The following is a 27,394-nucleotide window of genomic DNA, read 5'->3' as shown; positions in this document are numbered from 1 at the left end:
ATCCTAATGATTTTTGGCATAAAAGAGAAATGTATCATTTTGACCCATACTATGTATTGTTGGCTATTGCTACAAATATACCCCGGCGACTTAAGACTGCTTTTGTGCTCCAGGGTCACATATTATCTTATATGTTGATTTTGAAATATTATGAAGAAATTTTTTTCATTATTTGTTTTAGAAATTCAAACTGTCTGGGTATTTGCTAAAACATACAATATGAACATATTTGCAAAAACTAAAATGTAAAACTATTTATGTATGCACAGCTTTAGAAATGTAAAAAAAAAGCAGTTAAATTATATTCTAAAAATTTTTTTACATTTACTTTTTCCTACATATTTTTGAGGATTAAAATAAAAAAAATAAACTATCACTTTCATTCATCAAGGATGCATTAAATTGCTCAAAAGTGACAGTAAAGATTTATAATGTTACAAAAGTTTTTTTTTTTTTCAAATAAATGAACTCTTTATTCATCTGTGAATCCTGAAAAATAAAATATATGATGGTTTCCACAAAATTATTGGTCAGCACAACTGTTTTCAACATTGATAATACTCATAAATGTTTCCTGCAGGATTTTCTGCTATGTATACTACTTATTGCAAATAGTGGCAATTATCTGCACCTCAGTATTGTAGTAAAAAAAAAACAGTATGCAATAATAACCTATTGAGTGTAAATTATAATTTTAATGCAAATTATTAAATGGATGCCACCTTATTGGTACAATAAAGCCCTCCCTACTCCTACTCAGACCCTACCTGATACTTTATTTTCAACTTTTTGATAATTTCCTTCATTAAAATATCTGACATTAAAGTAATGCATTAAGTATCTGACGCGCTCCTCCCGAACTTTGTTAATAAAACATCATATCACCACAGACATCACCAGATCCTGCTCGTTTCACAAGCCTGATGCAGAACACTTACCAAAAAACATTTGGCAACATTTATTGTGTTCAAGTTTTTTGTCGGGCAGAAAACTCAAGCAAAACACCATGTGATTCACAGTACTCTGAATCTCTCCAGAACGCTGTGCGTCTGTTTACAAGGACACTTCCAGGTATTCAGAGCGGGGAATTCTGACTGAGTCTCTGCCAAGAGAAATACACGCCCTTCAGTTCATCCTCCAAGACTGAAGCAATTGTCCAAGATTTGACAAATTATTACTGATGTAATTAGGCTGCGGACTGCTTGCAACTGAATCACACTGGCAAACTGAAAAATGAGCAAACCAGAAACACTATAAGAACAAAAAAATGACTCAAACCACTCATATACCTCGGTTACGCAACGACATCACGTGACATCATTCAAAATATGTTCAAATTCATATTAAAAGAATAGTTCAACCAAACATTTGCTGAACATGTGTTCACCCTCAGGCTGTCTGAGATGCAGATGAGTTTGTTTCTTCATCAGGTTTGTAGAAATGTGTCTCTGCATCAGTGTCTCAGCAATGGATGCTCTGCAGTGAATGGGTGCCGTCAGAATGAGAGTCCAAACAGCTGATAAAAACATCACAATAATCCACACCACTCCAGTCCATCAGTTAACATCTGGAGAAGACAAAAGCTGAAACACATCCAGCATTAAGATGTTTTTACTAAAATACGAGTCCATAATAACTCTTCCTCCAGTGAAAAAGTGTTCTGGTGTGAATCAGGAGAGAAATCTGCAGATCAAGCAGTGTTTACAAGACAAAACAGCTCTAAACACATGTGTGTCTGGATTTTGATGAGAGAGACAACAGGAGATGCACTTTTTCACTGGAGGAAGACTTATTATGGATTATGGACTCTATTTTAGACATTAAAAAACATCTTAATGCTGGATGTGTCTCAGCTTTAGTCTTCTCCAGATGTTAACTGATGGACTGGAGTGGTGTGGATTATTGTGATGTTTTTATCAGCTGTTTGGACTCTCATTCTGACGGCACCCGTTCACTGCAGAGCATCCAAGAAATTTTAGAATTGTTTCTAAGACTTTATTCTGCAAGGATGCATTAAACTAATTAAAACGGACACTTAAAGACATTTCAAGTGTTTTTTTTATTATTATTAAATGCTGTCCATATGTTCTTTCTATTCATCAAAGAAAAATATCTTCGTACAAAGTTTTATTAGATAACATAGTAAAAAAAAAAAATCATGCATAAGGACATGCATTTACTTAACAGAAAAAAAATAAATAAATATGAAAAATAAATGTTAAAATTTTATACTAAAATGCGTATTAAGCATGCAAAAAAAAAACACACACTAAAAATTTTGATTCCAAAATGATAAACCATATGCATAAACATTAAATTTACAGTGCTGAGAAAAAACAATGAACGAGAGAGCTTAGAGGTTTACACTTGACATATACAACATACACCCTTAAATCACTGAATACCTGAATCTAAATCAGGTGTAGAAGAAAGCAGAGATAGATAATAACTGTATTTAAGCAGGCCATCACTTTCTTTTATCTGGTGAGTATCAAAATACTTTTGTTAAGCTCAATTACTAACAGACACCAGATGTTTGGTTTTATTTTATTTTTTATAGAGACGTTCACAAATCTGTCGAGAGTTTAAGATCAAAGCTCAGAAAGTTTCCTTGTTGACATATAATGCTATATTTGGAAAAGATCTATCGAGTCAGACTGAGTTGTGATATCGAGAGTGATCAGAGAATGCAGATTTTGGCGTGCCAAATCCCTCAGGAAACCCTTCAGGATGAGGCCGAGGCTGGTCTGCTAAACAAAGAGTCTGATGATTTCATAATATTTCTTTGTGGAAGACTGAAAACACATGGAGATCACGCTGAACTCCAGACCTTTTCAGACCGTCTGTGAAAGATATCAAGCCAGCAGGGAAATAAAGCGGTGTCCACATGAAGGTGTGGAACTTCTCTGCTTACGTGGATTTTGGACAGATTCGATTTAGATGTTTTCAGATGTGGTAGTCATTTTCATTCTCATTTGTTTTCACAATATCACCCGAGGAGAAGTCCAACTCAAAACAAGCCTTCACAGAAATCCAGTGCTTTCTTATTGTTGAAACTCAGTCAATCTATATAAATCGATATAAAATCATAGTGTTGACATATTATAAAGCAACAATTATGAGAAACATCTAAGCAATAATAAAAAGCTACCAAATAATTTATTATTAAACAAGGCAGAACCAAGCTTATATATATATCCCTTCCAGGAACTCGAGCTGCGTTGAAAACGCAAGGGGAACGCCACCAGCGTGACCTCGCTCTGAATTACGTGTGGAATCTGTCCAATGGATGGCCGACACGTCATAGGCGGGTGACGTCACTGACCGGGAAGCAATAAAAAAAACACGTGCGGTGGAACCAGCGTCAGCTTTTTGTCATTCAGCAACCACCACTCTGTGTGTGTGTGTCATTTCATGTTGTGAGAGTTATTTAGTGCTGTCTGTCCCTACACAAGCACACTATAAGCTCCAAGATGTCTAAAAGTGCTCAGAAAACAAAGCCCTTGGGCGGCAGCAGATCACAATACAGGCTGTGTGTTGCAAACGCTACATCACTGCGGGGGATACTCAGTCTGTGTGTGGTCTGTCTGGGAGCGAGTCACGCAGAGTCGGCTCTCGAGGGAGGCTCCCGGAAGGCTCTCTTTTGCGAGGGAGCCTTCGTCAGCGTTCCCAGAGGCGAGCCGAGACGGAGCGGCGGCTGCACTCGTGGGGTTCGCAGGCAGATCTGGCAGAGGGAATGGAGACGGGCGAGTCCCCATCTCGTTCTTCACCTGCCAGATCCAGTGGCCGCTCTCTGGGATCATAAGCCTGCTCCGCGGGTTCTTCACCCCGGGGAGGCGGCTCGACGCTTCTCCTATCTTCCTCCTCCGAGGTTGATGTGGAGAGCATCGATGAGAAGTCGCCCCAATATGAGGAGCTCGTGGAGGTGGTTACTCGTGCTGTGGCCAAATTATACATCAGCTGGCTTGCCGAGAAACAGGCTGAACCGCAGAAGAGTAAATTAGATGAGAGATTTCTGCGTACTAAGCCGCCACCTCCACGTTGGAGCCTGCGGTTTTTTCCTACGGCAACGTGGCGGGGTTGAATGAGTGCGGTTACAGAGCGATGCTCCGGGTGGAACAGACGCTCACGAGCTATCTGTCCCCCGGTGCGGCGTCATCTCTGAAGGCTCCGACCTTGCCCACCAAGCTGTTGTGCACAACGTCAGCGCTGGTAGGCAAGGGGTATGCGGCTGCAGGTCAGGCTGGTGCGTGTCTGCACACCATGGCGGTGTTAGGAGCTCAGGCCTGATGACATCGCTGAGCTCCATAGAACTGCTGATTTGTCTCTCCGTGCCACCAAAGAGACAGCCCATGCCATCGGCAGGTCTATGGCAGCACTGGTGGCTGTGGAGAGACACTTGTGGTTGACACTGTCTGATATGAAAGAGAAAGATAGGGTCTTCCTCGTGGACGCCCCGCTTGCGCCTTCTGGCCTGTTTAGCGACGCCGCCAATTCCGTCATCAACAGGTACCAGGAGGCCCATAAACAAGCGGCGGCGTTCCAGCGGTTCCTCCCTCGCTGATCTCTAGCTCAGGGGGCTGCTGGGCGGGAACAGCCCTCGCCGCATACCAGCTCCTCGTACAAAGAGACAAAAAAGCAGAGCATTGCTCTGGTTATGGAACAAGAAGTAAACATTCCTTAAAACAGGAAGGGGGCCATCGAGATGATTTGTTTTTTGAGGCGAGCGCACACTGAAGTGGTTGTCAGTGTCAGTGACCGTGAGGAAACCAAGTGTCGTCACATCGAGCTTTTGTTAGAAGTTACACTTAAAAACATGTAGGACAAAGTGTTGTATTTTTAGAGAACAGGGAGATCCGCGTCCTGAGGAAGCCGATCTTTATCTGCCACAAAAATATTAAGACAAACAGAGCGGAGCGCGCAGGCATTTGTTCTTACTGCTGGCAATCGTACAGTATACGGTGACAGATGAAAAGTCTGGCAGTGCTGGAGCTCATACAAACACGAACAATGCCTTATTAATTCACTCAGCAGGAGGTGGAAATAAAGCATGCGATTGTGTAACTGCATTCATGTCAATAATGAGAATTAGAGAAGCGTTTGATTGGAGGCCTGACCGTCAGTTCACTGATCAGAAACACTTAAGACGCAAACAAACAATGCTATTATGTGTGAAGCTGAAACATTTAACACATTATCATCTCTCACACAGCAGCCGTTTGACTCTATACACTAGAGCTTTCGTCTCGAGCTTCAACGAGCGCTTGTTTCTCTGTTCCAGCGCCTCTTTACTGCCTCAGATTTATTAGGAGAGAGATGTCATTTTTGGCACAGGCCAGGTTTACGGCATCGTACAGAAATGCATTGTAAACACGTAATGAGACGCTAGAGCGGCTGATCAACAGAGGAATGCTCCTTCTGCTGCGTTCAGTCAAGTCTGTTTGTGTCTGTGAAACACACACAGTGGAACAAAACACTGTTTTGACAATTAATCTTAAACCACACTGCAAAATATACAGCAATTAACATACGCCTGCCCATACCATAACCCCACCGCCACCATGGGCCACTCGATCCACAACGCTGACATCAGCAAACCGCTCACCCACACGACGCCATACACACTGCCATCTGCCCTGTACAGTGAAAACCGGGATTCATCCGTGAAGAGAACACCTCTCCAAAGTACCAGATGCCATCGAATGTGAGCATTTGCCCACTCAAGTCGGTTACGACGACAAACTGCAGTCAGGTCGAGACCCCGATGAGGACGACGAGCATGCAGATGAGCTTCCCTGAGACTGTTTCTGACAGTTTGTGCAGAAATTCTTTGGTTATGCAAACCGATTGTTGCAGCAGCTGTCCGGGTGGCTGGTCTCAGACGATCTTGGAGGTGAAGATGCTGGATGTGGAGGTCCTGGACTGGTGTGGTTACACGTGGTCTGCGGTTGTGAGGTTGGTTGGATGTACTGCCAAATTCTCTGAAACGCCTTTGGAGACGGCTTATGGTAGAGAAATGAACATTTAATTCACGGGCAACAGCTCTGGTGGACATTCCTGCAGTCAGCATGCCAACTGCACGCTCCCTCAAAACTTACGACATCTGTGGCGTTGTGCTGTGTGATAAAACTGCACATTTTAAGTCAAGTCACCTTTATTTGTATAGTGCTTTTAACAATACAGATTGTGTCAAAGCACTTAACAGTATCAAATTGGAGGATAGAGTGTCAGTAATGCATAATAATAAGATTAAACACTCAATTTAATTAAACATATTGCAAAAATGCTTTGCTAATGACACTTACTTCGTTATCAATGCAATTAAAATGTAAATATTTTTTACCCAAATACTTTTTGGCCACTTCTTTCAGAAATGCATGCAAAACTGTATGTGCTCAGCTGTTTTCCAGCGTTTTGAAAGTTACATACGGATTACAGCTGAACCATAGGAATTGTTTGAGTTTTGCATGTGCATCTAATGCACAAAATATGAACACCAGGTGTTTCCAAATGTGCTGCCGTTTCCTTTCTGACGGGAACACATTCAGTCTCAAGCAGCTGCTGCTGTTTCACAGTCAGTTCTTTCACATTAAACAGCACATGTGATGGAGGAAGAGCTGATCTCAGGTCAGGCTTTACTAAACAATGCATTTTTGAAGGGTATAGTTCATACAGACGCAAGCACACGACCTCGGCTGACCCAGATAAAAACAAAGGAAAGGTGCTGAATGCTGACTGATCAGAGCATGAACGCTTCTTGTTTGCCTGTCGGCTTCCTGAAGTATAGATGTCATACATCAACATCTCGGCACAATCATGGCCAATATTTCATGTCTGAATTATAATCAGTAACAGAGCACATAAAAGTGTTACATTTTTCATTCACTAATACACTGTAGAGGAAAGAGCTCATGCTAAATGTTATTTTTCTGTGGAACACAAAAGACGCAGATTCAGATTTATCCCACAATGCTGATATTTGTCTTGTAATGAGTTTATATTTCACAATTCTGACTTAAGAACTGCAAGAAAAAAAAGACTGTATTTTTATTAACATCATTTTTTTTTTTCATGGCAGAAAATAAACAGATTTGCAAGATAAACTTGTAACTGGAAAATATATATTTTCACAATTGCAAGAAAAAAGTCCTAATTGTGAAATAATTTTTTTTTTTAATTACTCCTCTTTTAATTTTGTGGAAAAAACAATACAAAACAAAAGAATTGTAAGATGTAAACTCAGAATTCTGAGGAATAAAGTCAAAATTGCAAGATATACATTTGAAATTAAGTGAAAAAGTGAAAAAAGTCAGAATTCAGTTTTTTTTATCTCACAATTCTGAGAAAAAAGCCAAAAGTTTGAGATATAAACCCATAATTATGTGATAATTATTGTGAGAAGTCACAATTCCCTGCCATATACAGTATATAGCTGGAGGCAAAACAAAGCGAAAACTGGAGGCGGCCAATTCAAACCAGCACAGATTCAGCGACACAAGGAGCTTAAAATATCATCTGGTTGTGATGTTGGATGCCAGAATCGACGTAATGCAGGCTACAATTAGAAATGTTATCGCATACCTGCTGCCACTGCCCGACAAAAAACTGACGACAGCTGTGATTAAACACGATAAAACGAGCGGACTGGACAGAAACCATCTGCAGAGCACATTTCTTATCAGAAAAGGATAAATAAAGTATTGTCTTTTGTTGTTATGGATTATGGTTTGTGTTACACATCTAAAGATTTCTTATGCATCTCAATACTATGAAATAATGTCTGTGTGCATGTGTGTAAAACAACAAACTGATGATTTATATGCTTAATCATCTGTAATTGCCGTGACTGATTGTGGCTGGAATTTAAGAACTTGGTAATAATCAAATAAAGACGTTTTTTTTATTTTATTTCTAGAGTATATTCACATCTTACTTTAAATGCACTAAACGTAAAGTAATGTAAAGGTACTGAGATGTCACTTACATCATTTACAGGAGGTATAACTATTTGGCCATTACATAATACATACATCTTTAAAAAATATATCCATCACATTGAATGTTTTTTTGTATTTTGGCCCAGTTTTTCGGCCAATCTGGTTTCGTCTTTGTTATATTGTTGTTCAACCCATTGAATAAAACTTGAAGCCTGCACTACAATTTCATCTTAATTGTTTCATTTTAATTCTATTCTGGTGGTATACCGAGCCAAAATAATGAAAATTGTGTCAGTGTCCAAATATACAGTATATGGACCTAACTGTAGATTATTTTATATGAACCACAAATCAACTTTATCTCACTCGGAGATCTGGTTCTCAAGTTAACAGCTCCTTGCAATGCAAGACTATAAAAACATTTAAGTCATAAAGAGTACTATTATGGTATTTTGTGCCTCAGGTTACTTCTCAAAAAGAGAGTATCAAACACACAGGCATCATACAGACGTGGAAAGAACACTGAACTTTAAATCATGAAGAGCATGTAAGAAATACAGAGAGAATAATCAAATAATTTGCCTGCAAGAGCCAAAACGGCTCTCTGAAATACAACAAATGTGCTTAGGTTTGTATATAATAATGCCAATAATGACAATGCACGATATTAGAAGCTGTCATGCAAGAAACGTTTGACAAAGTTTGACTAGCTGGTTCTCATTACAGGGCTGTTATGAAATATTACTGTAATACTCTTCTCATGTGCATTTTGCTATAACTCTTGCCACAAGTCTAAGTCTGACTTAATATCAGCTTGATATGGAACAGTTTTGTGGTCGTATTTATAAGCAGATGTAACTATATAATGCCAAATTCTGTGGCTTGATCTAAAACTATGAATATGGCTTTTGATAAAAGCATCTGTTAAATACATATCTGTGTGATGAATTTCAGATGTAATGGTTTTTAATGTAAGTGGTAATGCAAATAAAATATCCTGTAGCTCAAATAGTAGAGCATGGCGCTAGCAACGCCAGGGTCATGGGTTCGATTCCCAGGGAAAGCAAGAGCTGATAAAATGTAGAAACTGTAACTTGAATGCAATGTAAGTCGCTTTGGATAAAAGCGTCTGCTAAATGCATAAATGTAAATGTTTTTTATTTATACATTGTCTGTTTTATTAAATTTTTTGTGAAAGTGTAAGTAATTTTGTTGTATGCTTTTGTCATTTTTTTTTTTTTTTTTTTAAATGTGCATGTATGTATAGTTTTTATTTCATTGTTTTAGTTAATCTACTAACAAACTTTGTCTGTTAATGTTTATTTAATGTAACTTTTTATGATTTTTATTTATAATAACGCTGTTGCCAATATAATGCTATTAACCACCAAATTACATTGCTGTTATAAAATACAATGTTCATATCAGAAATGTATAGAGAATAATACTGAGAGAAAATATGCATCCTTTAGTACTTAATTAAAAATGATCTAAATTAAATTATTGCAAGTTGATGGGAAATTCTCAGACATAATTAAAAAATAATTTAAGATAGACATTAAAATGTACAACAATTAGTAAACAAAATGATATTCTATAAGTTATAAGTTGACTTAACTTAAAAAAAAAAAAAAAAGAGGAAACCTGTTGTATAATAAAAACATTTTTCTCAATTATTATTATTTTTTTTAATTTAAGTCAACTTTTCACAGTGTACCTACAGTAAGATAGAAATGACCTACAAAACATATCTTGAATGAAGTCAGAACAAACATATTGCAAATGCACTGCTGATTTAAAAACACAATAAAAAGTGAGTGTATGGATCAGGTTTGTTCACAGAGGCCCAGCGCTCATAACCCGGCCAAAGAAACACATTTAGGGCACTTACTAACGTCTAAAGACATGCATGCTATAGTCCTTCTCTTACAAAACTCAAGGTCAGTTTCTCATTTCTTGAATGCTTAGTCATTGCTCTCCGTGTCTGATAAAAGTTTTTATATCAAATGTTTGTGTAAGGATATGTTTTCAGGGGCCTATGAGAGCGTAATGCATGGCGTAAGCGTGTGCTGTGTTCAGAGCCAAACACTAATGCAGTCAGTGCAGATCTCAGAGGCTCTGTCTCAGCTCTCCTTCAGATGCCTGCTGTTGGTTTTGGCTCCTATGAGTCTTGAGGGTTGGCTTACTTTAACATGTGTGCACACCAATAAAAGAAAAGCCATTACATTCATCGGACCCAAAATCATAAAAAAGGGTACTTTTTTTTGTGTATTTATCACGGATGTATTAAAGTGTCAGTAGACACATTCATAATGTTACAAAAGATTTCTATTTCAAACAAATATTTTTCTTTTGTACTTTCTAAAAAATAAAAATAGAAAAACATTTTATTTCACAATTCAGAATTTTCCTGTCAATTCTGACTTTATGATTGTGAACTGTGAAAAAAAAGTGCAAAGAATTGTGATATTCAAATTCAGAATCGTAAGACATAAACGAATAATGAAATTATAAGATATAAACAAAGAATTGCCAGAAATAAAAGCTGAATTATTAATATGCACAATTGCAAGATATAAACAATAGTGAGATATAAATGCTGAATTGCGAGATGTAAGCAAAGAAGATATAAACACTGAATTGTGAAAAATAAACAAAGAATTGCAACAAATAAATGCAGAATTCAGAGATATAGACAACTGCAAGATATAAACAAAGAATTGAGATCAAAACTGCGAGAAAAAGGCTGAATTGTGAGAACTGCCAAGAAGAATGTCAGAATGCTACATTTCTATATCATAATTCTAACATTTCCCTCTGAATTGTGGGATAAAAAGTTACAATTAACAGTTTTATTTTTTTATTCAGTGTCTGAAACAAGCTTCCATAAAAAAAAACACCGCTTATTTTAAATCATAATAAGATTTCTAAATATTACTGTATTTTTGATCAAATAAATGCAGCCTCAGTGAGCAGACGAGGCTAAACACTTTTACAAACCCCAAACCTGTGAATGTATATAAAAACATATTAGTGAATACAGAAATGCATTATGTACAGTTTCCAGCCCAAAAGCTCACAAAAATTGATTGAACATCATATAGAATTTTGCACAGTCTTCCAGCATCTTTAAAGGATGTACCAATCTGGACCGTTTAAGATAAAACACAGGATTGTATAGATATAAACAGATTTTGATTAAATAATTTAACTGTGCTCTGATTTCAGAGTTGCAGTGATATAGCCTTCATGTCATCTCCCTCAACAGGTGTAATTCACGTTCTGAGTTAAAAGCATAGATTATATGTCTATGGTTAAAATACTCTCCACTCTTTACCATCAAGCTTATATACAGGCATTATGGTCACTTACAGTCAAAATCAGATCCGTTATCGCGCTAAAAACCCGTCGCTCATGAATCATCACGTCTGTCTGCTGATCCCTAGTGATTGGCTAAAAGTGCAGCCGTGACGTCAACATCAGCACCAGTCTCTTTGCAGTGTGTGTGTGTGTGTGTGTGTGTGTGTGTGTGTGTGTGTGTGTGTGATGACTGATTGGATGCATGCAGTAGGCTATATATGCACACTTGGGCTTGTTTGTTAACCAATTAGCCTATACAATTTATATGTTTTGAAAACCGCCAAACTGACCAAAAACCAGCCCAAATTACCACTATTTACCCACACAGTCAAATTCAAAACTGCCCCATTGGGCAGAAACCCGTCCAATCTGGCAACACTGAACACAAACCTTAAAATTACCAAAGCATGAAAAAAGCCACATTTATTTAACTTACAAATTCTCTTTATTTAAAAGTGAAGGGTGTAGTTTAATTGTTTGGACAGCATAAGCTCAGGCATTTCTAAGAGTATTTAAAGAAACGCTAGCAAATCAAGAGCCCTTTCTATCATGATTTTATGCTTGCAAAGACACAAGAAAGAGCAGCGGCCGTCCTGTTTGAGAGCTCTTCTGTCATGTCTGGCTCCTTCGCTCTTCATAATAAGTTTATCTCCGTCTTGAAGGCAGATGTTGTGGCTTTTATGCTTGGAGAAAGTGGCTCTGGTTGTGTGCAGGTCTGGTTGGGCCGAGGGCCCAGTTACGGTCTGGGGTTAGTGTCGGGGAAACATGATCCAGCCATGCGTTTGACCTCAGGGCACCTCCGTCCGGCTCAGCAGCTCAAGCAATCGCACGTAACTGTCTGTGCCAACTCTGTGATTTATACAAATCAAACTAGCCTATCCTCAAACTCTCAACCATACACTTTTACTGGCTTCACATTTTAGTGGCTTAAGTGGCTAATGGACTTTGTGAGCAAAGAATATTCTAGTCCTCGGTCTGAAACGAGTGATGATGTGTTAATGACACTGACAGCTCGCAACTAGTTATTATAGTTAACTAAACCATTAACTCTTTACCTGCCAACGTTTTTGAAAAAAGTTGCCAGCCAGCGCCAGCATTTTTGCTGACTTTCACTAAAATTTCATGACCCCCAGAATATTTTGTTGTATTAATATCTGAACATGCAATACATCAAAATAAAGATCAGACCCTCTACTTTCAAACAAAACAAAAAAAAATCAGTTTTATTCTAGCTTCAAGCATTGTTTTTTTTAACAAGACTTGTATGTAGGTAGGTTTTATAAAAAAAAAAAAAAAAAAAATTTGAGCAAAAAGCTGAGAAAATATTTTTTTTCTCAAATACTACATCTGGATCATATTCAGTAATATTATCAAAGCAAATATACAGTAGATGGCTTCCATCAGTCTCCCAAAGCTTGCACAGTCACTTTCTGGATCCACATTTCACTCTGTAGTGCTCATTTTATTTGCGGTTAGTGTTGATGATCGCATTATTTTTCATATGCATATGCTTACATATGAGATCGCTCGTTTCTGCATCTTCCTTGCCTGTGTTTTTGATCAGCACTTGTGTAATAGCGCCCCCTAGCGTATAAAAGTTAAAACCCGGAAACCAAGAAAAATCCGCGGTTGGCGGGGAAAGAGTTAATAATAAAAATACTAAAATTTTAAACCTTTATTTTAGCTAGAAGCTAACTCTTTTTTTTAACAAAAGATTTATTATTCAAATAAATGCTGTTCTTTTGAACTTTCTATTTTCCACAAGATAAAAATAACTAAAATTAAAAAGGTAATTGCTTTTTATTTCACAATTCAGACTTTTTCCTTGAAATTTTGTGTTTCACTTAATTATGGGGGGGGGGAGCACAAAGAATTGTGAGAAAAAGGTTACAATATTTCACTAAAATAAAACCATAAAAAAAAAAAACATTAAAAAATTATTTTAGCCAACTGCCAAGGCAACATTTTTCATTTTCATTTAGTTGAACTTGATACCAAAATGGTACACTAAAATGACTAAAACTGAAATAAAAATGTACAAAAAAGACGACAAAAAAAAAGCTTATTCACAACATTAATAAAAACTATAAAAACAAATCTCGAAGTTACAAAAAACAAAAAAAAGGTCAGTAACTGACTTTAAATTGAAGGCCTGTTCACCAACACAAATGTCTGTTGTGAAGAACACCGGGCAACCAATAAGATTTGCACAGAAACAGACTGTGTTGCTAAGAGACAGTGAATAGCAGGGGAAGAAACTAGAAACGCTATCTCACAACCAATTCGTACATATTTTACAAGGTGGCTAATTCATACGAATTCGTACAACCTCACTCGCACGATTCTGTACGATTTGTCTAAACCAAAGTGACGGGTAGGTTTAGGGGCGGGTTTAGGTGTGGGTCATTTGTACAAATTCATATGAATCTTGCAACTTGTGAAATACGTACGATTTAGCAAAAATCATATGAATTGGTACGAGTGAGGTCGTATAAATTAGCCACCTCGTAAAATATGTACAAACTGCCGTGAGAACGGGCTGGGAACTCTCGTTTCTCTCTTGTTGCAAATACACAAAATCTATATGGCTGTTTGTTGGCAGAAAGTTGTGCTCCAGGGTATTTCTGCTTTTCCAATAGCGCCACCTACTATCAAAGAGTGAATCTGCATTTTCATTCAGCCCATCTGCCATTTTTATGCATTGCTCTGAACAGAGAAATCATACACGAACATTTTCCTGCCACAAATGTGTGTTGATTCGTGTAGCTTCCTATAGAGCTGGAAAGCCTTTTGGAAACTTCCTTTTCTCCCATTAGCCAACCAATATTTTTAATAAGTGTTTGATTGGTTCATTATGTTTAACTGGTTAAATCAATTAACCAAATCTAACCGGGTTTTTGTACCACCTGACCTCAACCGGCTCCATCTAATGCATTAGTCTGCTTTAAGAATCTGTAGCGGAGAGCTAGATCTAGTTCGTACTCACAGTTGAAGCTGGGCTCGATGTTGTCTCCTGCTAACAGACTGTTGATTGTGATTTGGTAGATGATGTGCAGCAGCAGGAACGTCATACTGGTGAAGCACAGGGATTTCAGCAAGCGCCCCGTGTGACCTGTAGAAAGAAAGTAATTAATACAAACCTTAAATTACATTAGCAAACATCGTGCATACAATGAAAAGAGGATTAGATGGATGCATTAAATCTAGTTTAGACATATACAAAGACATAACTTCTGGAGAGAAACACTGCAGACACTGGACAAGGATGAACCTTGTGTCATCCCAACACTTGCTCAGCAATGGATCCTCTGCAGTGAATGGGTGCCGGGAGTCCAAATGAGAGTCCAAACAGCTGATAAAAACATCCATTATTAAGACATTTTTAACTGTAAACCATTGCTTTCGAGTCAATAATCATAATGCTTCCTCCAGTGAAAAAGTCCATCTGCTGTTGTTTCTCACATCTGACGGCACCCATTCACTGCAGAGGATCCATTGGTGAGCAAGTGATGTAATACTGCATTTATCCAAATCTGATGAAGAAACAAACTCCTCTACATCTTGGATGACCTGAGGGTGAGCACATTTTCACAAACTTTCATTTTCAGGTGAATTATTCCTTTAAGTCGTAACATCAAGACTGTTGACTGTTACAGAGGAAGAACTCAATGACTTGTAATATTCCAGATTGGTATGGTTTCAGTCCAGCAGTGATGCTGTGGGGAATTCAAGCATTGCACGTGTCAGGATGAAAGTTCATCAAGTATAACCTGTCCTTCTGCTCGAATAGAAAAGAGCTGCTGTAATCCACTGTTATTAGCAGAAATTCACCCTTGTATTACAGCTCTCTCTGTTTCTCTCTCGCTCTGGGCATTCATTTAGCGCTGATATTTTTGGCAGTGTTTGGGCTGTTCATCATTTAGGATCACAAGGCTCAGTGTGAGTTCAGAGCCGTGGCGATTTCAGAAAAATCTAAAGGAAACAACGCTGCGAGTAATGCACGGGGTCAAAAAGATTCTTGATTTATGCATTTTAACATTTTTTTATGAAAGAAGAGAAGGGTTTGGGTTGGATGGGTGTTGGTCCGCTATCAAAGGATGCTGGGAATTGCACAGATAGCATCAAGCATGAATTTTAGGATATTAAAAAACACCCACAACCCATCTGGCCCAAATGAGGAAATTACATCATATGCAAACCAATAAGTGCTTAATTTAATTGTCAATTCGGGACAGATCATATCACAAATGAAAGAATTATAAAAGTAAGAAAGTGGGATGAAATTTCCCCCTAGGGCTTGCATGGGCAAAAATGCAAAGAAATGTGTTTGTAGTTGATTTCTGAAGGCTTTGGAACCAATATCCTCGGTAAATGGTGGTCAAGGAAGTGGCTGATGTAGAAAACGAGGTCTGAAACATTACAAATAAAAGTATCCATAATATCAGTGAGTCTAAAATCACAGTCAAACGTGGGCCTGTAAGCACAAGAGTCTCTTTTGATTAAATGCAGACCTCATTAATTCACAAGAGCACATTTACAGTCATATTCAACATATCAGAGTTAATGAGAGCGGATCGTTTCGTTCCCTGTGGATTTTGATTAAATATTATGTATCAGTCCTCAGACACGGCTGTTTCCGTAGCACACCGTAACTAGATTTCTTAAAACGCTAGGAAGCAGAACCAAGGCTAAAAGCTTCCTCGTTATAGAATTAGAAAACTTTTAGAAAGGACTAGAAAAAAAGTGACTTTGTTGGACATTTTTGTCTAATTATCCTCTAGTTTTATGGCATTTATATATGATTGTTGGTGTAATCTATGTGCTAGTGTCCTAAAAGTTAACTAAATAAACCTGTAGATACTTACACAATTGATCATAATTCAGTCAGTGACATTTTTTTGTTATTGTTAATAAATTAATACCTTTTTTTCCACCAGATGCATTAAATTGGTCAAAAGTGACAGTAAAGATATTTACAACATTCCAAAATAATTATATTTCAAATAAATGCTGTTCTTCTGAACTTTCTATTCATCTGTGGATCCTGAAATATAAAATGTATGCCGGTTTCCAAAATATATATATATATTGAGCAGCACAACTGTGTTCAACATTAATAATAATCATAAATGTTTGTTGAGCAGTAAATCAGTATATTATTATGATTTCTGAAGATCATGTGACACTGAAGACTGGAGTAATGATGCTGAAAATACACAAAAATAAATTATATTAGAACAGATATTCACATAGAAAATAGCCATTTAAAATTGTAATAATATTTCATATTTTTACTGCATTTACGATCAAATAAATACAGCCTGGGTAAACAGGAGATACTTTTTTTTTTCTCAAATACATTAAATCTAACTGACTACAGTCTTTTGAACAGTAGTGTAAAATATGAATTCCTTCCCTTCCAGGTAAATGAACCAGATAACATCATCTCATATTTTCATATATCTAGCTGTATTGTAAGCAAAAGGCTACTGAATATTTACATCAGTACAGGAAAACAATTGTGTTGATCAAACCATTTTATGTGGTTTTAAACTAATAAAGAAACGATTGAACAAACATGTCTGTAACAATCAAGTTTCATCTAAATACCGTTTTGGAGCACTTGTCTCCATCAATGTATTAACACCTACCGATAATCATTTCTATAGGAAATCGCTGCCAAGCGAGTCTGCCAAGATTTTAGTGAAAGTGAAGTGACATGCAACCAAGTATGATTACCCATACTCAGATTTTTTGCTCTGCAATTAACCCATCCAAAGTGCACACACACAGCAGTGAACACACACACTGTGAACACACACCCGGAGCATTGGGCAGCCATTTATGCTGCGGCGTCCAGGGAGCTCAGTCGTGGATTGAAGGAGGAGAGAGTGGTATACATTCACTCCCCCCTCCTACAATCCCTGCCGGCCCGAGACTCGAACCCGCAGCCTTTTGGTTACGAGTCCGACTCTCTAACCATTAGGCTACTTAGGTTTACTGTTCTGAAAATATTTTACCGGTCTGCTCATGCCATCGGTTTTACTGTGCATTCAGGCGATTAGCCTAATTAGAAAACGTTGTCTTCAACAGCAGCAAATCAACTGTATGTCAAAGGCTTTCTTTTGACTAATGCGTAGAGTGATGAAAAAATGCTTTAGCCAATAATTTGGGTGGATGGAATATGTGCCGATGACGACTGTAATGGAGAGCGTGGGTCAGTCGCACCATGTATTGAAGCCATTATGAGGTGCAGCAGGAATTTTAGTAAAAGCCGAAGTGAGTTTGAGCCCCTCCGCGGCAGAAAGGTGAAACCGGCACAGGAAGCGCAAATATGGACCAGATGTGTTTGTTATTTAGCGGCGGAGGACTAAAGGCTGCTCTGTTGGCACATTTGGCCGCGGTTTCTCATTATTCTGTTCCCTGATGATCCATTGCATCCATTCCAGGCGACTGAACGAGTCTCAGTGTTTGTATGCGGTGTGTGAGCTCCAAAAAATGGGCCGGACGTGTAATCGTATTCAATATTGCCAGACTGAAAGCTGGAGATGGTTTGGAGCATCAAAAATCCCCTTGGCTCCTCTGGACAGAGATATTGGTGTTGGCTTGTTTTTGTAAACGTAAGTTAGGAAGGATTATAAAGGGACTATCTGTCGATATCAGCATTGATCGATTGACCGCAACGCACAGACACTGACGACAGCAGAACCTCAGTCGATAATATCAGATCTCCAAAAGCTTTTAGGGACTTAAATGGAAAATTTGAGATTCACAGTTGACAGCAATGAGCAGGATAGAGTCCAATTTAATCACACAGGCTATAAAATGTTACTCTTATGGGAATGTCTCTCCTCTCATAATTGACATAATTGATTTGAATCAATTCATTCTTACACTACAATTGCTTTAAGCTAGAGAGCAACTACTCAAGCCTGGTAGAGTTTAATAGTTAGGCACAGTACATCTGTGCACATTATATGCACAATACATCGTTCAAAAGCTTGGCATTGGTAAGAATTTGTAGTTAAAAAAAAAAAAAAAAAGTCTCTTAAGCGTTGATTAAAAATACTGTAAAGAATTATGAAATATTATTCCAATTTAGATTAGCTGTTTTCTATGTGAATATGTGTTAAACTGTAATGTATCTCTGTAATCTGCAGCTGTATTTTCAGCATCATTACTCCAGTCTTCAGTGTCACATGATCTTCAGAAATCATAATAATATACTGATTTACTGATCAACAAACATTTCTGATTATTATCAATGTTGAACACAGTTGTGCTGCTCAATATTTTTGTGGAAACCATCATGCATGTTATTTTTCATGATTCACAGATGAACAAAAAGTTCAAAAGAACAGCATTTGCTTGAAATAGAAATCTTTTGTAACGTTATAAATGTCTTTACTGTCACTTTTGATCAATTAAAACTGTCCTTGGTGAATAAAAATATACATTTCCTGCCAAAAAAATAAAAAATACTGACTGCTAACTTTTGAACAGTAGTGTACATATAATATAAAAAATAATAAAAGATAAAATAAAATGAAAGAAAAATAACAACTAGAATCATTCGTGTCAGTAGCACAAAAGATTTGATTTAACATTGATTTAAGAGAAATATTCAAGCTAAATTTAAAAAAGTTCTAAGATTATAATTATAAAACAGATAATTCTGAATAAATGACCTGAGCTCACAAGTCACTGTGAAATTATTATAAACATACACTGCACATGTTGCATTAATAGGGTAAATGCAATCAAGTTGATTTGGTGAACTATATTACTGATAAATACATGCAAATCAATTCTAATCTCAGCGTTTTGTTGTGCTTTTACCCATGACCTGAATCACTGAATTAAAACATGCTGCTTTATTTTACACTTTGAACTTTTTAAAAGCAAAATGCTTGAATAGTTGTTTATTGTTCCCAGATACTTCGGTCAGTATTTCGCTCAGCATCTGGTTTTCTGAGTTTACGTGTCAAGAAGGTGAATCACCACAAGCTCTGATTCATTTATAAAAATCCCAGCAAATCTCTGTAGCGCAGGAAAAGTCTCGTCTGACCTTTTCTTACTGGCAGACTTACACAGCCATATTAGATCAGAACACTGTTATATAAATGACTTCAATACATTTACAAAAAAGGATTCAAAAGAAAGTAAGAAAATGAAGCTGTGTAGGTGTGAAATAGATCCAGGACTGCAGAGTTCATGTCTAATTCACCAACATTTCCTTCTTTAAACATACTAGATATATTAGTGTCAGTGCTTTACGGTTATTTATACTCCGGTCTGGAGCCACGAACTTATCAAACTCTGTTTTACAACAACGTACAGCTCACGGTTTGGCCTCTTGCAGAAATGTGGGACTAACATGAAAACACAGCAGAAATGCACTGGACAGCAGGTAAACGCTGTGATATATTACCCACAATACATCTAAAGCAGCTGTTCTAACTTCTACCTGATGTCCCTCGTTACAGTGATCTGGTCTTGCATTTTGTATCCCGATGTTTTAGCTCGTTTTTAACAATGGGAATATGACTTAACTGGGATTTGCAGTACAGTTTGTCAGATCCTGACTCCATTTACTCACCCAAACCTGGATAACTCGCTTTCTTTCGTAGAACACAAAAGGAGATGTTTTGAAGAATGTTAATGCTGCTCTCTTCCATGCAACAATGCCATATAGAGATCAAGATCCATACAAGCACAATAAAAGTACCAGTTTCTTTTTTCTTCTGAGGTCACACTGAAATGTAAGTCATAATTTATTAAATAATTAATCTAAAAATCTCATTTGCGCTTCCATATATTTGAATTATGGTTGTTACATTTGAACATGCAGAAGCAAGGATGAGTTTTGAGAGCTTTATGAATATGTGGGTGATTAAAGGAAGACAGAATTAGTATTTCTGAGTGAAGTATTGCGTTTAAACTCCTGGAGGAACACTTGAGAGCAGAGATACAGTGGATACGTCACATTCTTAAGCTCCCAAAGGCCTTTTATTCTTTTTCTTTACATTTTCCTGAACTTATTTCAGTGCTTAAACCTGCTTTGAGTCAAGTTTTATATAATATGTGCACCACGGTTTGTGGTCAGTATGATTTTTTAAAGAGATTAATACTTGTATTCAGCAAAAATGCATTAAATTGATCAAAAGTGACAGTAGTTAGCAAACAAATATATCATATAAATGCTGTTCTTTTGAACTTTCTATTCATCTGTGAATCCTGAAAAATCAAATGTACCACAGTTTCCACAAAAATATTGGTAACATTGATAATAATCAGAAATGTTTCTGTATATTAGACTGATTTCTGAAGATCATGTGACACTGAAGACTGGAGTAATGATGCTGAAAATACTCATTTGATCACAGAAATACATTACATCTAACATAGAAAACAGCTAGTTTAAATTGTAATAACAGTTCATGTTTCTGTTGTTTATTTTGATCAAGCAAAAGCAGCATGGGTGAGCAGAAGAGACCTTTCAGAAATATTAATAATCACAGCCGCATGAAATAGGTCAGATTGCAAGTAGATTAAAGTTGATGAAGATTATTGACTGTATTCCAAAGATAAATAAATAAGTGAATAAATGAAGACGACTGCTCGTAAGGACCTGTGAACCATGGCTTCCCGAGGAAGTGAGGTGAGGCTCTGCATTGAGTTCTGTTTCCTCAGGAAACCGTCTTGCCTCGAGAGGACACATCGTCTCTTTGTCCTGCACTTATATTTCTCTTTCTCCTGGGATCAATGGGCTTTCGGTGTTCTCATTACATCAATGTTTCTCCAACAAGAACTTAAAGGGATACTTCACCCAAAAATGCACTCACCCTCATGTCATACACACACTCGAGTCACTTTCAGTGGGACTCAAAACAGATTTAACTTGCTATATAACTCACATTGCTATGGAAGCTTGTTTCCACCACGGGATAAAAAAAATAATAAAATAAATAATAATAAAACTAATAAATAAAGGCAACTTTTTATCTTACAGTTCTGACTTTTTTTCTCTTCATTATGAGTTTTTTGTTTTTCTTCAATTCAGAAAGAAAAGTTTTCCATGAATTTTTATTCATGGTTTTGCAACTTTTTTCCTTAGACTTTCGAGAAATAAACTCAAAATTGCAAGAAATAAACTCAATAAAACAGAATGGCAAAACAAACTCAGAATTTTGACTCTCATAATAGTTGATATTCAGGGTTTTTTCACAATGGAATAAAAAAGGTAGCCTAATTGTGAAATATGTATTTTTATCACAATTCTGACTTTTTCCTCACAATTGTGTTTATTTCTCAATTCTGACTTTTTCTAAGAGTTCTGAGTTTACATCACAATTCAGAGTTTATAACTTGCAAAAAGTCAGAATTGCGAGATGAAAAATTTGCAATTAACATTTTAAAAATGTTATTTATCCTGTGAAGGAAACAGGCTTCCACACGCGTCACAGATTCCAGTGTGAATACATTATAATGCATAGCCTATTACCAAGCCGAGTTGCAGATAATCTGTGAGCTGCAATAAACTGTGCTAAAGAAACTCTCACGTGTTTAAATCCAGCTCGGGCTTCATGAGTCCTGCAGTAATCCTCAGCTGAGATCTACCCAAACGCATATCATCACCTTACAACAGTCCAGGCTAAAGACAGGTAAAGGCCTGTAATTAATAGCAGCATCTGGCTGTAATGATGCTCAGGTTTGACTCACGGCCTGAACAAAACAAACCTCCTCCCTTAACCACTGCCAGACTGGTCCTTCACCTTAAAGACATCAGAGCAGATGACTTCTTTATCAAATAAATGCAGTCTTGGTGTTTATATGCAGTCTCCAAACTTTTAATGTGGTGTCAAACAACACTCTTAATTTTTGGGCATACATCTACTGTATTTTTGTTTATTACTCAATGTTTCTAGGTTACTCTCACATGCAAATACTGTAATTTAGAACTGCTCACTGAAAAGTTATATGGCGCTTTATGTTTGTCTATATGATGGATTACAGCCTGAGAATCACATCACATGATGCCGGAAGCGTGCAGTGGCGTAAAAATCAGCTGCACAGATGGGAAATATCTTCATCTGTCTGTCTGAAGCCGTGACCCTCAGCCATCGGCCGAATCAGCGCCGTGTATAAGAGACCCGTGGCTCCCACTCAACAGCTGTTCTTAAATCAGCTCCATATGTGGAACAGCAATGGCTCAAATGCTTGTCGAGTCTTTCATAAGACTTTTAGAAGACAAATTCTGCATGGTCAAATTTAGTGACACTTGCAATACATGATTACCAATATATATATATATATTTGTTGAACATAGTGATTAAAAAATAATAAAGATTTTCACTGTTAATGTACATTATTTGTTGTAAGAATAAGTGCTCATGGAAAACTCAAAACACCATTAAATATATATATATATTATTTTTTAAATATGCATTAATAGGTTTTGTACAAAAGTCATAGTTTTAAGAGTAAATCGCAACATTATGAGATTTAAGTAATACAAGTTTGAGAGTAAAATCTAAATAATTTGTAATATTATGAGAATAACATTAAAAGTCATAAGAACGGTGTAAGTCGTAAACCATAAAAAAAAAAAAAAAAAAAAAAAAAAAAAAAAACATTTGTCAAACTTTTCTTATTTTCATTTAAGTTAATTTGATGTACTAAAATAAAAAATAAAACTGAAAAATATAATATAAAACACTGTAGTTTTAAAAATAAGTAAAAATAAATAAATACTGTAAAAAAAAACTGTAAATGAAAAAAACAAAACTACTAAAAGTGTAACTAAAACTAAAATAGAAAATTAATAAACAATACAATCTCAATGATACTAAAATAACACCAAATTTAATCACTCATTGCATAAAATATTCTTTCCTTTTTTTATCTATTTTTATAATGATATAATATAATGTATCAATTTAAGAGCCTATTTGTGCTCTGGGTGTCTGGAAATGTCAGTCATCTGTCAGTCATTTTTTGCCAGTTTTATTGTCAGCCAGGTGAAATTCTCAGTCTGACCACTAGTACAATTCATGTCTGTAACAAAAACTGTTTAAGGGCATGAGAAAGATAAGTATGAGCAATAATAACAGCAATGCTTGTTTAAGCAAGCAGTGCTAATAAAGAATCATAAGTGTGTAAAGATCAGGCAGGTCATCTCTCCCTCGGGTTCAGAGCTCATCTCAGATGCTGGATTTCACGGCCTGCGGCTGGAATCTCCTCAGACGAGGACGACAAGCCTCTGCAAGCCTCGCAGATGAGAGTCAGAGCAGTGAATGTCACTGACACCTCCGGTGCTTCTGCAGTCACTCCCTCTGTACAAACAAACACCATCCACCACCTTCTGCTGATAAATGAGAGCAGTTTGCAAAGGCTTGTCAAAAAACACCCTCTTTGACTGAGCATTACTGCAGAAGAACATCTGTACTGTAAACAGATAATACTATAGCATTATCACCACTCCATAAGGGAGTCATTTCCAGAGGATTCTGATCAAACCAGACTCACTTCACTCTTGTAGATGATCTCATTCTGTGGCTTAAAGGAATAGTTCAACCAACCATGAAAATTAGCTGGAAATGTGCTCACCTTCAGGTCATCAAAGATCAGGATGAGTTTGTTTCTTCATCAGGTTTGTAGAAATGTGTCTCTGCATCAGTGTCTCAGCAATGGATGCTCTGCAGTGAATGGGTGCCGTCAGAATGAGAGTCCAAACATGGATTTGTTTCAGCTTTAGTCTTCTCCAGATGTTAACTGATGGACTGGAGTGGTGTGGATTATTGTGATGTTTTTTATCAGACTCTCATTCTGACGGCACCCATCTTGGATGACCTGAGGGTGAGCACATTCTCAGCAAACTTTCATTTTTGGGTGAACTATTCCTTTAAGCAAACACCTCAACCCCAAAAAAGTAGGATTTAGGTCCAAAGCAACACACAAACCCAGTGATTCAAGGTGTTGTTGTTCTGGCGAGACTCTTTTATCAAGCAGTGAAACATCCTTCCAGAGGAAGTTTTTATTGCTCACAGGTCACTCTTTCATAGTTCAGGAGACCTAAAGACCTACGAAAGAACCGCTGCCTTTCCTGTTTTGACATTTTTCTGGGAGGGGATATTTAGTCAAGGCCTTTTAGCTTTTTTGTAAATAGCCAATAAACTTTAGTTAAAAATCATCTGCATTTATTCAAAACAACTTTCAATGTAGAGTGTAATGACTCATTCATCCAAATTAAAGGCTAAAAAACAAACGGCCTAAATCAATAAAATAATCCTGAAAAAAGACTGGAGAAATGATGCAGAAAATTCAGTTTTGATCACAGAAATAAATTACAGTTTAACAGATATTTACATAGAAAACAGCTGTTTTAAAGTGTAATAATATTTCACAAATTTTACTGTATTTTTGATCAAATGAATACAGCCATGGTGAGCAAAAGTGACTTCTTTCTGACCAAAAAAATTTATAAAAAATCTTACCGATCACTAACTTTTGAACAGTATTGCATCGCTAAAAAAAAAAAACATAGCTGCTGACATACAGTAAAAAAGCTCTGAATTTGAAGTAAATCACATACCACAGCTCATATGATTTGATTATTCAAGATTTTAAAATCTAAATAACATCTCATTTCAGATTTTGGTGTTTAAACCAAGCTCAGTTTGAGACATTACTGAGATTTCTCTTGGTGTTAATTTATTATGGTCTTTTCCTCATGAGAACAAAAATCTCAATTTGTCTCCATTTAACCTCATTCTCTATCAGTCTAGGTTACAGTAAGAGAGATATTTGGCTCTGGTTAGTCTAGTTGACCGCCTAGAGGCTCATATGTTGAATCTGATGAGGTAAGAGCTGAACTTATGAACCGATGACACACTGAGGAATGCTGGGAAATCAGCGGAGCTTCATTCCTCCCTCGGTGAAGCGGTCACCGCCAGTAGCTGAGGATCTCCAGCAAACCTCTGATTAAAAACAATCCATCAGCCTTCAGATACACAGAACAGCATTCAGTGCAGAGCCTCTTTAAACATCAAAACTCACAGATGTTTCTGAGTGAAAACCAATGACACACACACACCTTAAAAACAGTGTGTGGAGCTGAGATCAGATGGGACTCATTCTGGAGGAATCACGAGGCTCGACCGTGTCACAAACCTCCTCTCAAACACACCGTATATTACTCATGATATCCAGCCTGAGGCCTTAAAGCTGTAATTAATCACTCAGATTTGTCTGTGTAATTACAGCAATGGCGTGAATTGTCGCTTTGACTGTTACTTAGAAAGTTTGGCAAGTACTTTGAAGTGTGTAATTTATTAAAGATTAAAACTTTGTTCAATTTGTCCAAGAAACTGAGCCATCCTGTGTGTGCCCACTGACCTAATACACATTTAAATAACTAAATTAAATAAAACTTTGATATATTATTATTGTTGAACGTTTTACTCACATTTTTTCTTAAATGGAAAAAAATTGACATTTTGTGACAGTAAAATAACTTTCAATATAAAACTATTTTTATTTTTAAATGTTTGCTTAGCCAATTTCCACCTATTCTTGACCATTATATTTCAATGGATTATATACAGTAAAAAAAAAAACACAACCAAATTTTGTTTTTGTTGATTGATGAATGAATGAATAAATAAATAAATATTGTTTTAAAAGAGCAGGGTCGTGTGTTATTAATCTATAAATTTATCAACAATGTATTTATTTATTAAAATGCCCAAACTGAATGATAATATAAGTTATCTATTGTAATTACATAAAAATATAACAAATTGTATTAATAAATTAGTGTTATTTTAATTAGATTTGACTTTTATAGCTGTTCTGTTTTCATTTTATTTATTTTTTCATTTTGATGCATTTTGTGATTTAGTATTGTTTTTTTAAATACGTGTATATAGCTTTTTATTTCGTTTCAGTTTTGAGTTTATTTATTTAGTTTTAGTCAGACTTCAGCTTAAACTACATAAAAAGAAGACATTTTGACTTGGCAACTAGCTGAAATAAGTGATAACAAATAAATATAATAATTCATGATTTTATATATGTCATTTCAGCTAAGATTTGTTTTATTTCAGGTAATGAAAGTGTCTTTTATATGGTTTTAGTTCTAAAGATCTAAATTTAACTTTAATGTGCTTCATTCTAAACCTATATTTGTTGTCCACTGATCTGAATATCTACAGTATCCTCCAATATCTACGGCAGGTAAGACCTGGCTTCTTGCTTCTGATGTTCCGTCAGTAACCATTTCAAATAAAGAAAATGATATCTTCAAGTGTTTGGGAACCTGCTTGGATTACTTGAGCAGTTCCAGTCCTGCGTCAGTGCTGCAGAAATCCCACATTTATACAGTAAACTCATGGAAAGATGGAAAGCAAGGGAACATTCAGAGCATCAAACCGCTGAAGGGTCTCGAGGACTCACCCTGCATCGTTGTCTTCGTGGGCTCGGCGAAGAGTGGGATGAGTAAGAGGTAGATGAGGTAGACGAAGGACAGCCAGTTGTACCGGAACAAACATGCTGTGAAATAAAGAAGAACAGGAGAAGATGATGAGCGTGTTTGTCTTCTGTCTCCAGACTGTGATAACAGCACATAAATCAGACGCTAGAGTCTTTAATTAAAGAGAACGCTCTTCATTCATTAGAGGAGTGTGATACGGTGCATGCAGCCGCAGGGAGAACATGATCCTGTCATACAGAGCATTCCTGCAGATCAATCAATTACCTGCAGGCCCGGCACAAACAGCCTTCAAAATATCCCTTGAGTTCAGTTCAACTAACCGTCTGCTTCAAGCACGTGAAATAAAGGACTTTAATGTCAAATGATTTGCAACATAGCTTGAAAAAACTGTTTTGGAGATGTCACTTTGTGTGATATTATTATTATTATATCTAATGCAGGGAAATGTACTCATTTTTCTGAAGCAGAAATATGAAAATAATTTGCTGATGGAGAATGAATGGATGGACGGAACCCTCTTTATATATAGAGAGAGATATTATATATAATTTTATATATTTTCTATAGAATGTATTTAAAAGAACAGTTTGGAGAATGAATGGAT

General features: G+C 36.6%; 1 protein-coding gene across 1 annotated transcript in view; it reads right to left on the bottom strand.

Annotated features, from left to right (window-relative positions):
* Window positions 1-27,394, bottom strand: part of piezo2a (piezo-type mechanosensitive ion channel component 2a) — a 139,830-nt gene that overhangs the window by 95,328 nt on the left and 17,108 nt on the right. Inside the window, exons 2-3 of the mRNA XM_079409605.1 lie at window positions 26,754-26,849; window positions 14,284-14,409 (exon numbers count right to left, since the gene is read on the bottom strand). Coding sequence (XP_079265731.1) covers window positions 14,284-14,409; window positions 26,754-26,849 — 222 coding nt within the window. The remainder of the gene's footprint in view (window positions 1-14,283; window positions 14,410-26,753; window positions 26,850-27,394) is intronic.

This window comes from Barbus barbus (genome assembly GCF_936440315.1).
Source record: "Barbus barbus genome assembly, chromosome: 46".
In the NCBI taxonomy this organism is placed as follows: Eukaryota; Metazoa; Chordata; class Actinopteri; order Cypriniformes; family Cyprinidae; genus Barbus; species Barbus barbus.
This window is presented reverse-complemented; position numbering and strand designations above follow the sequence as displayed.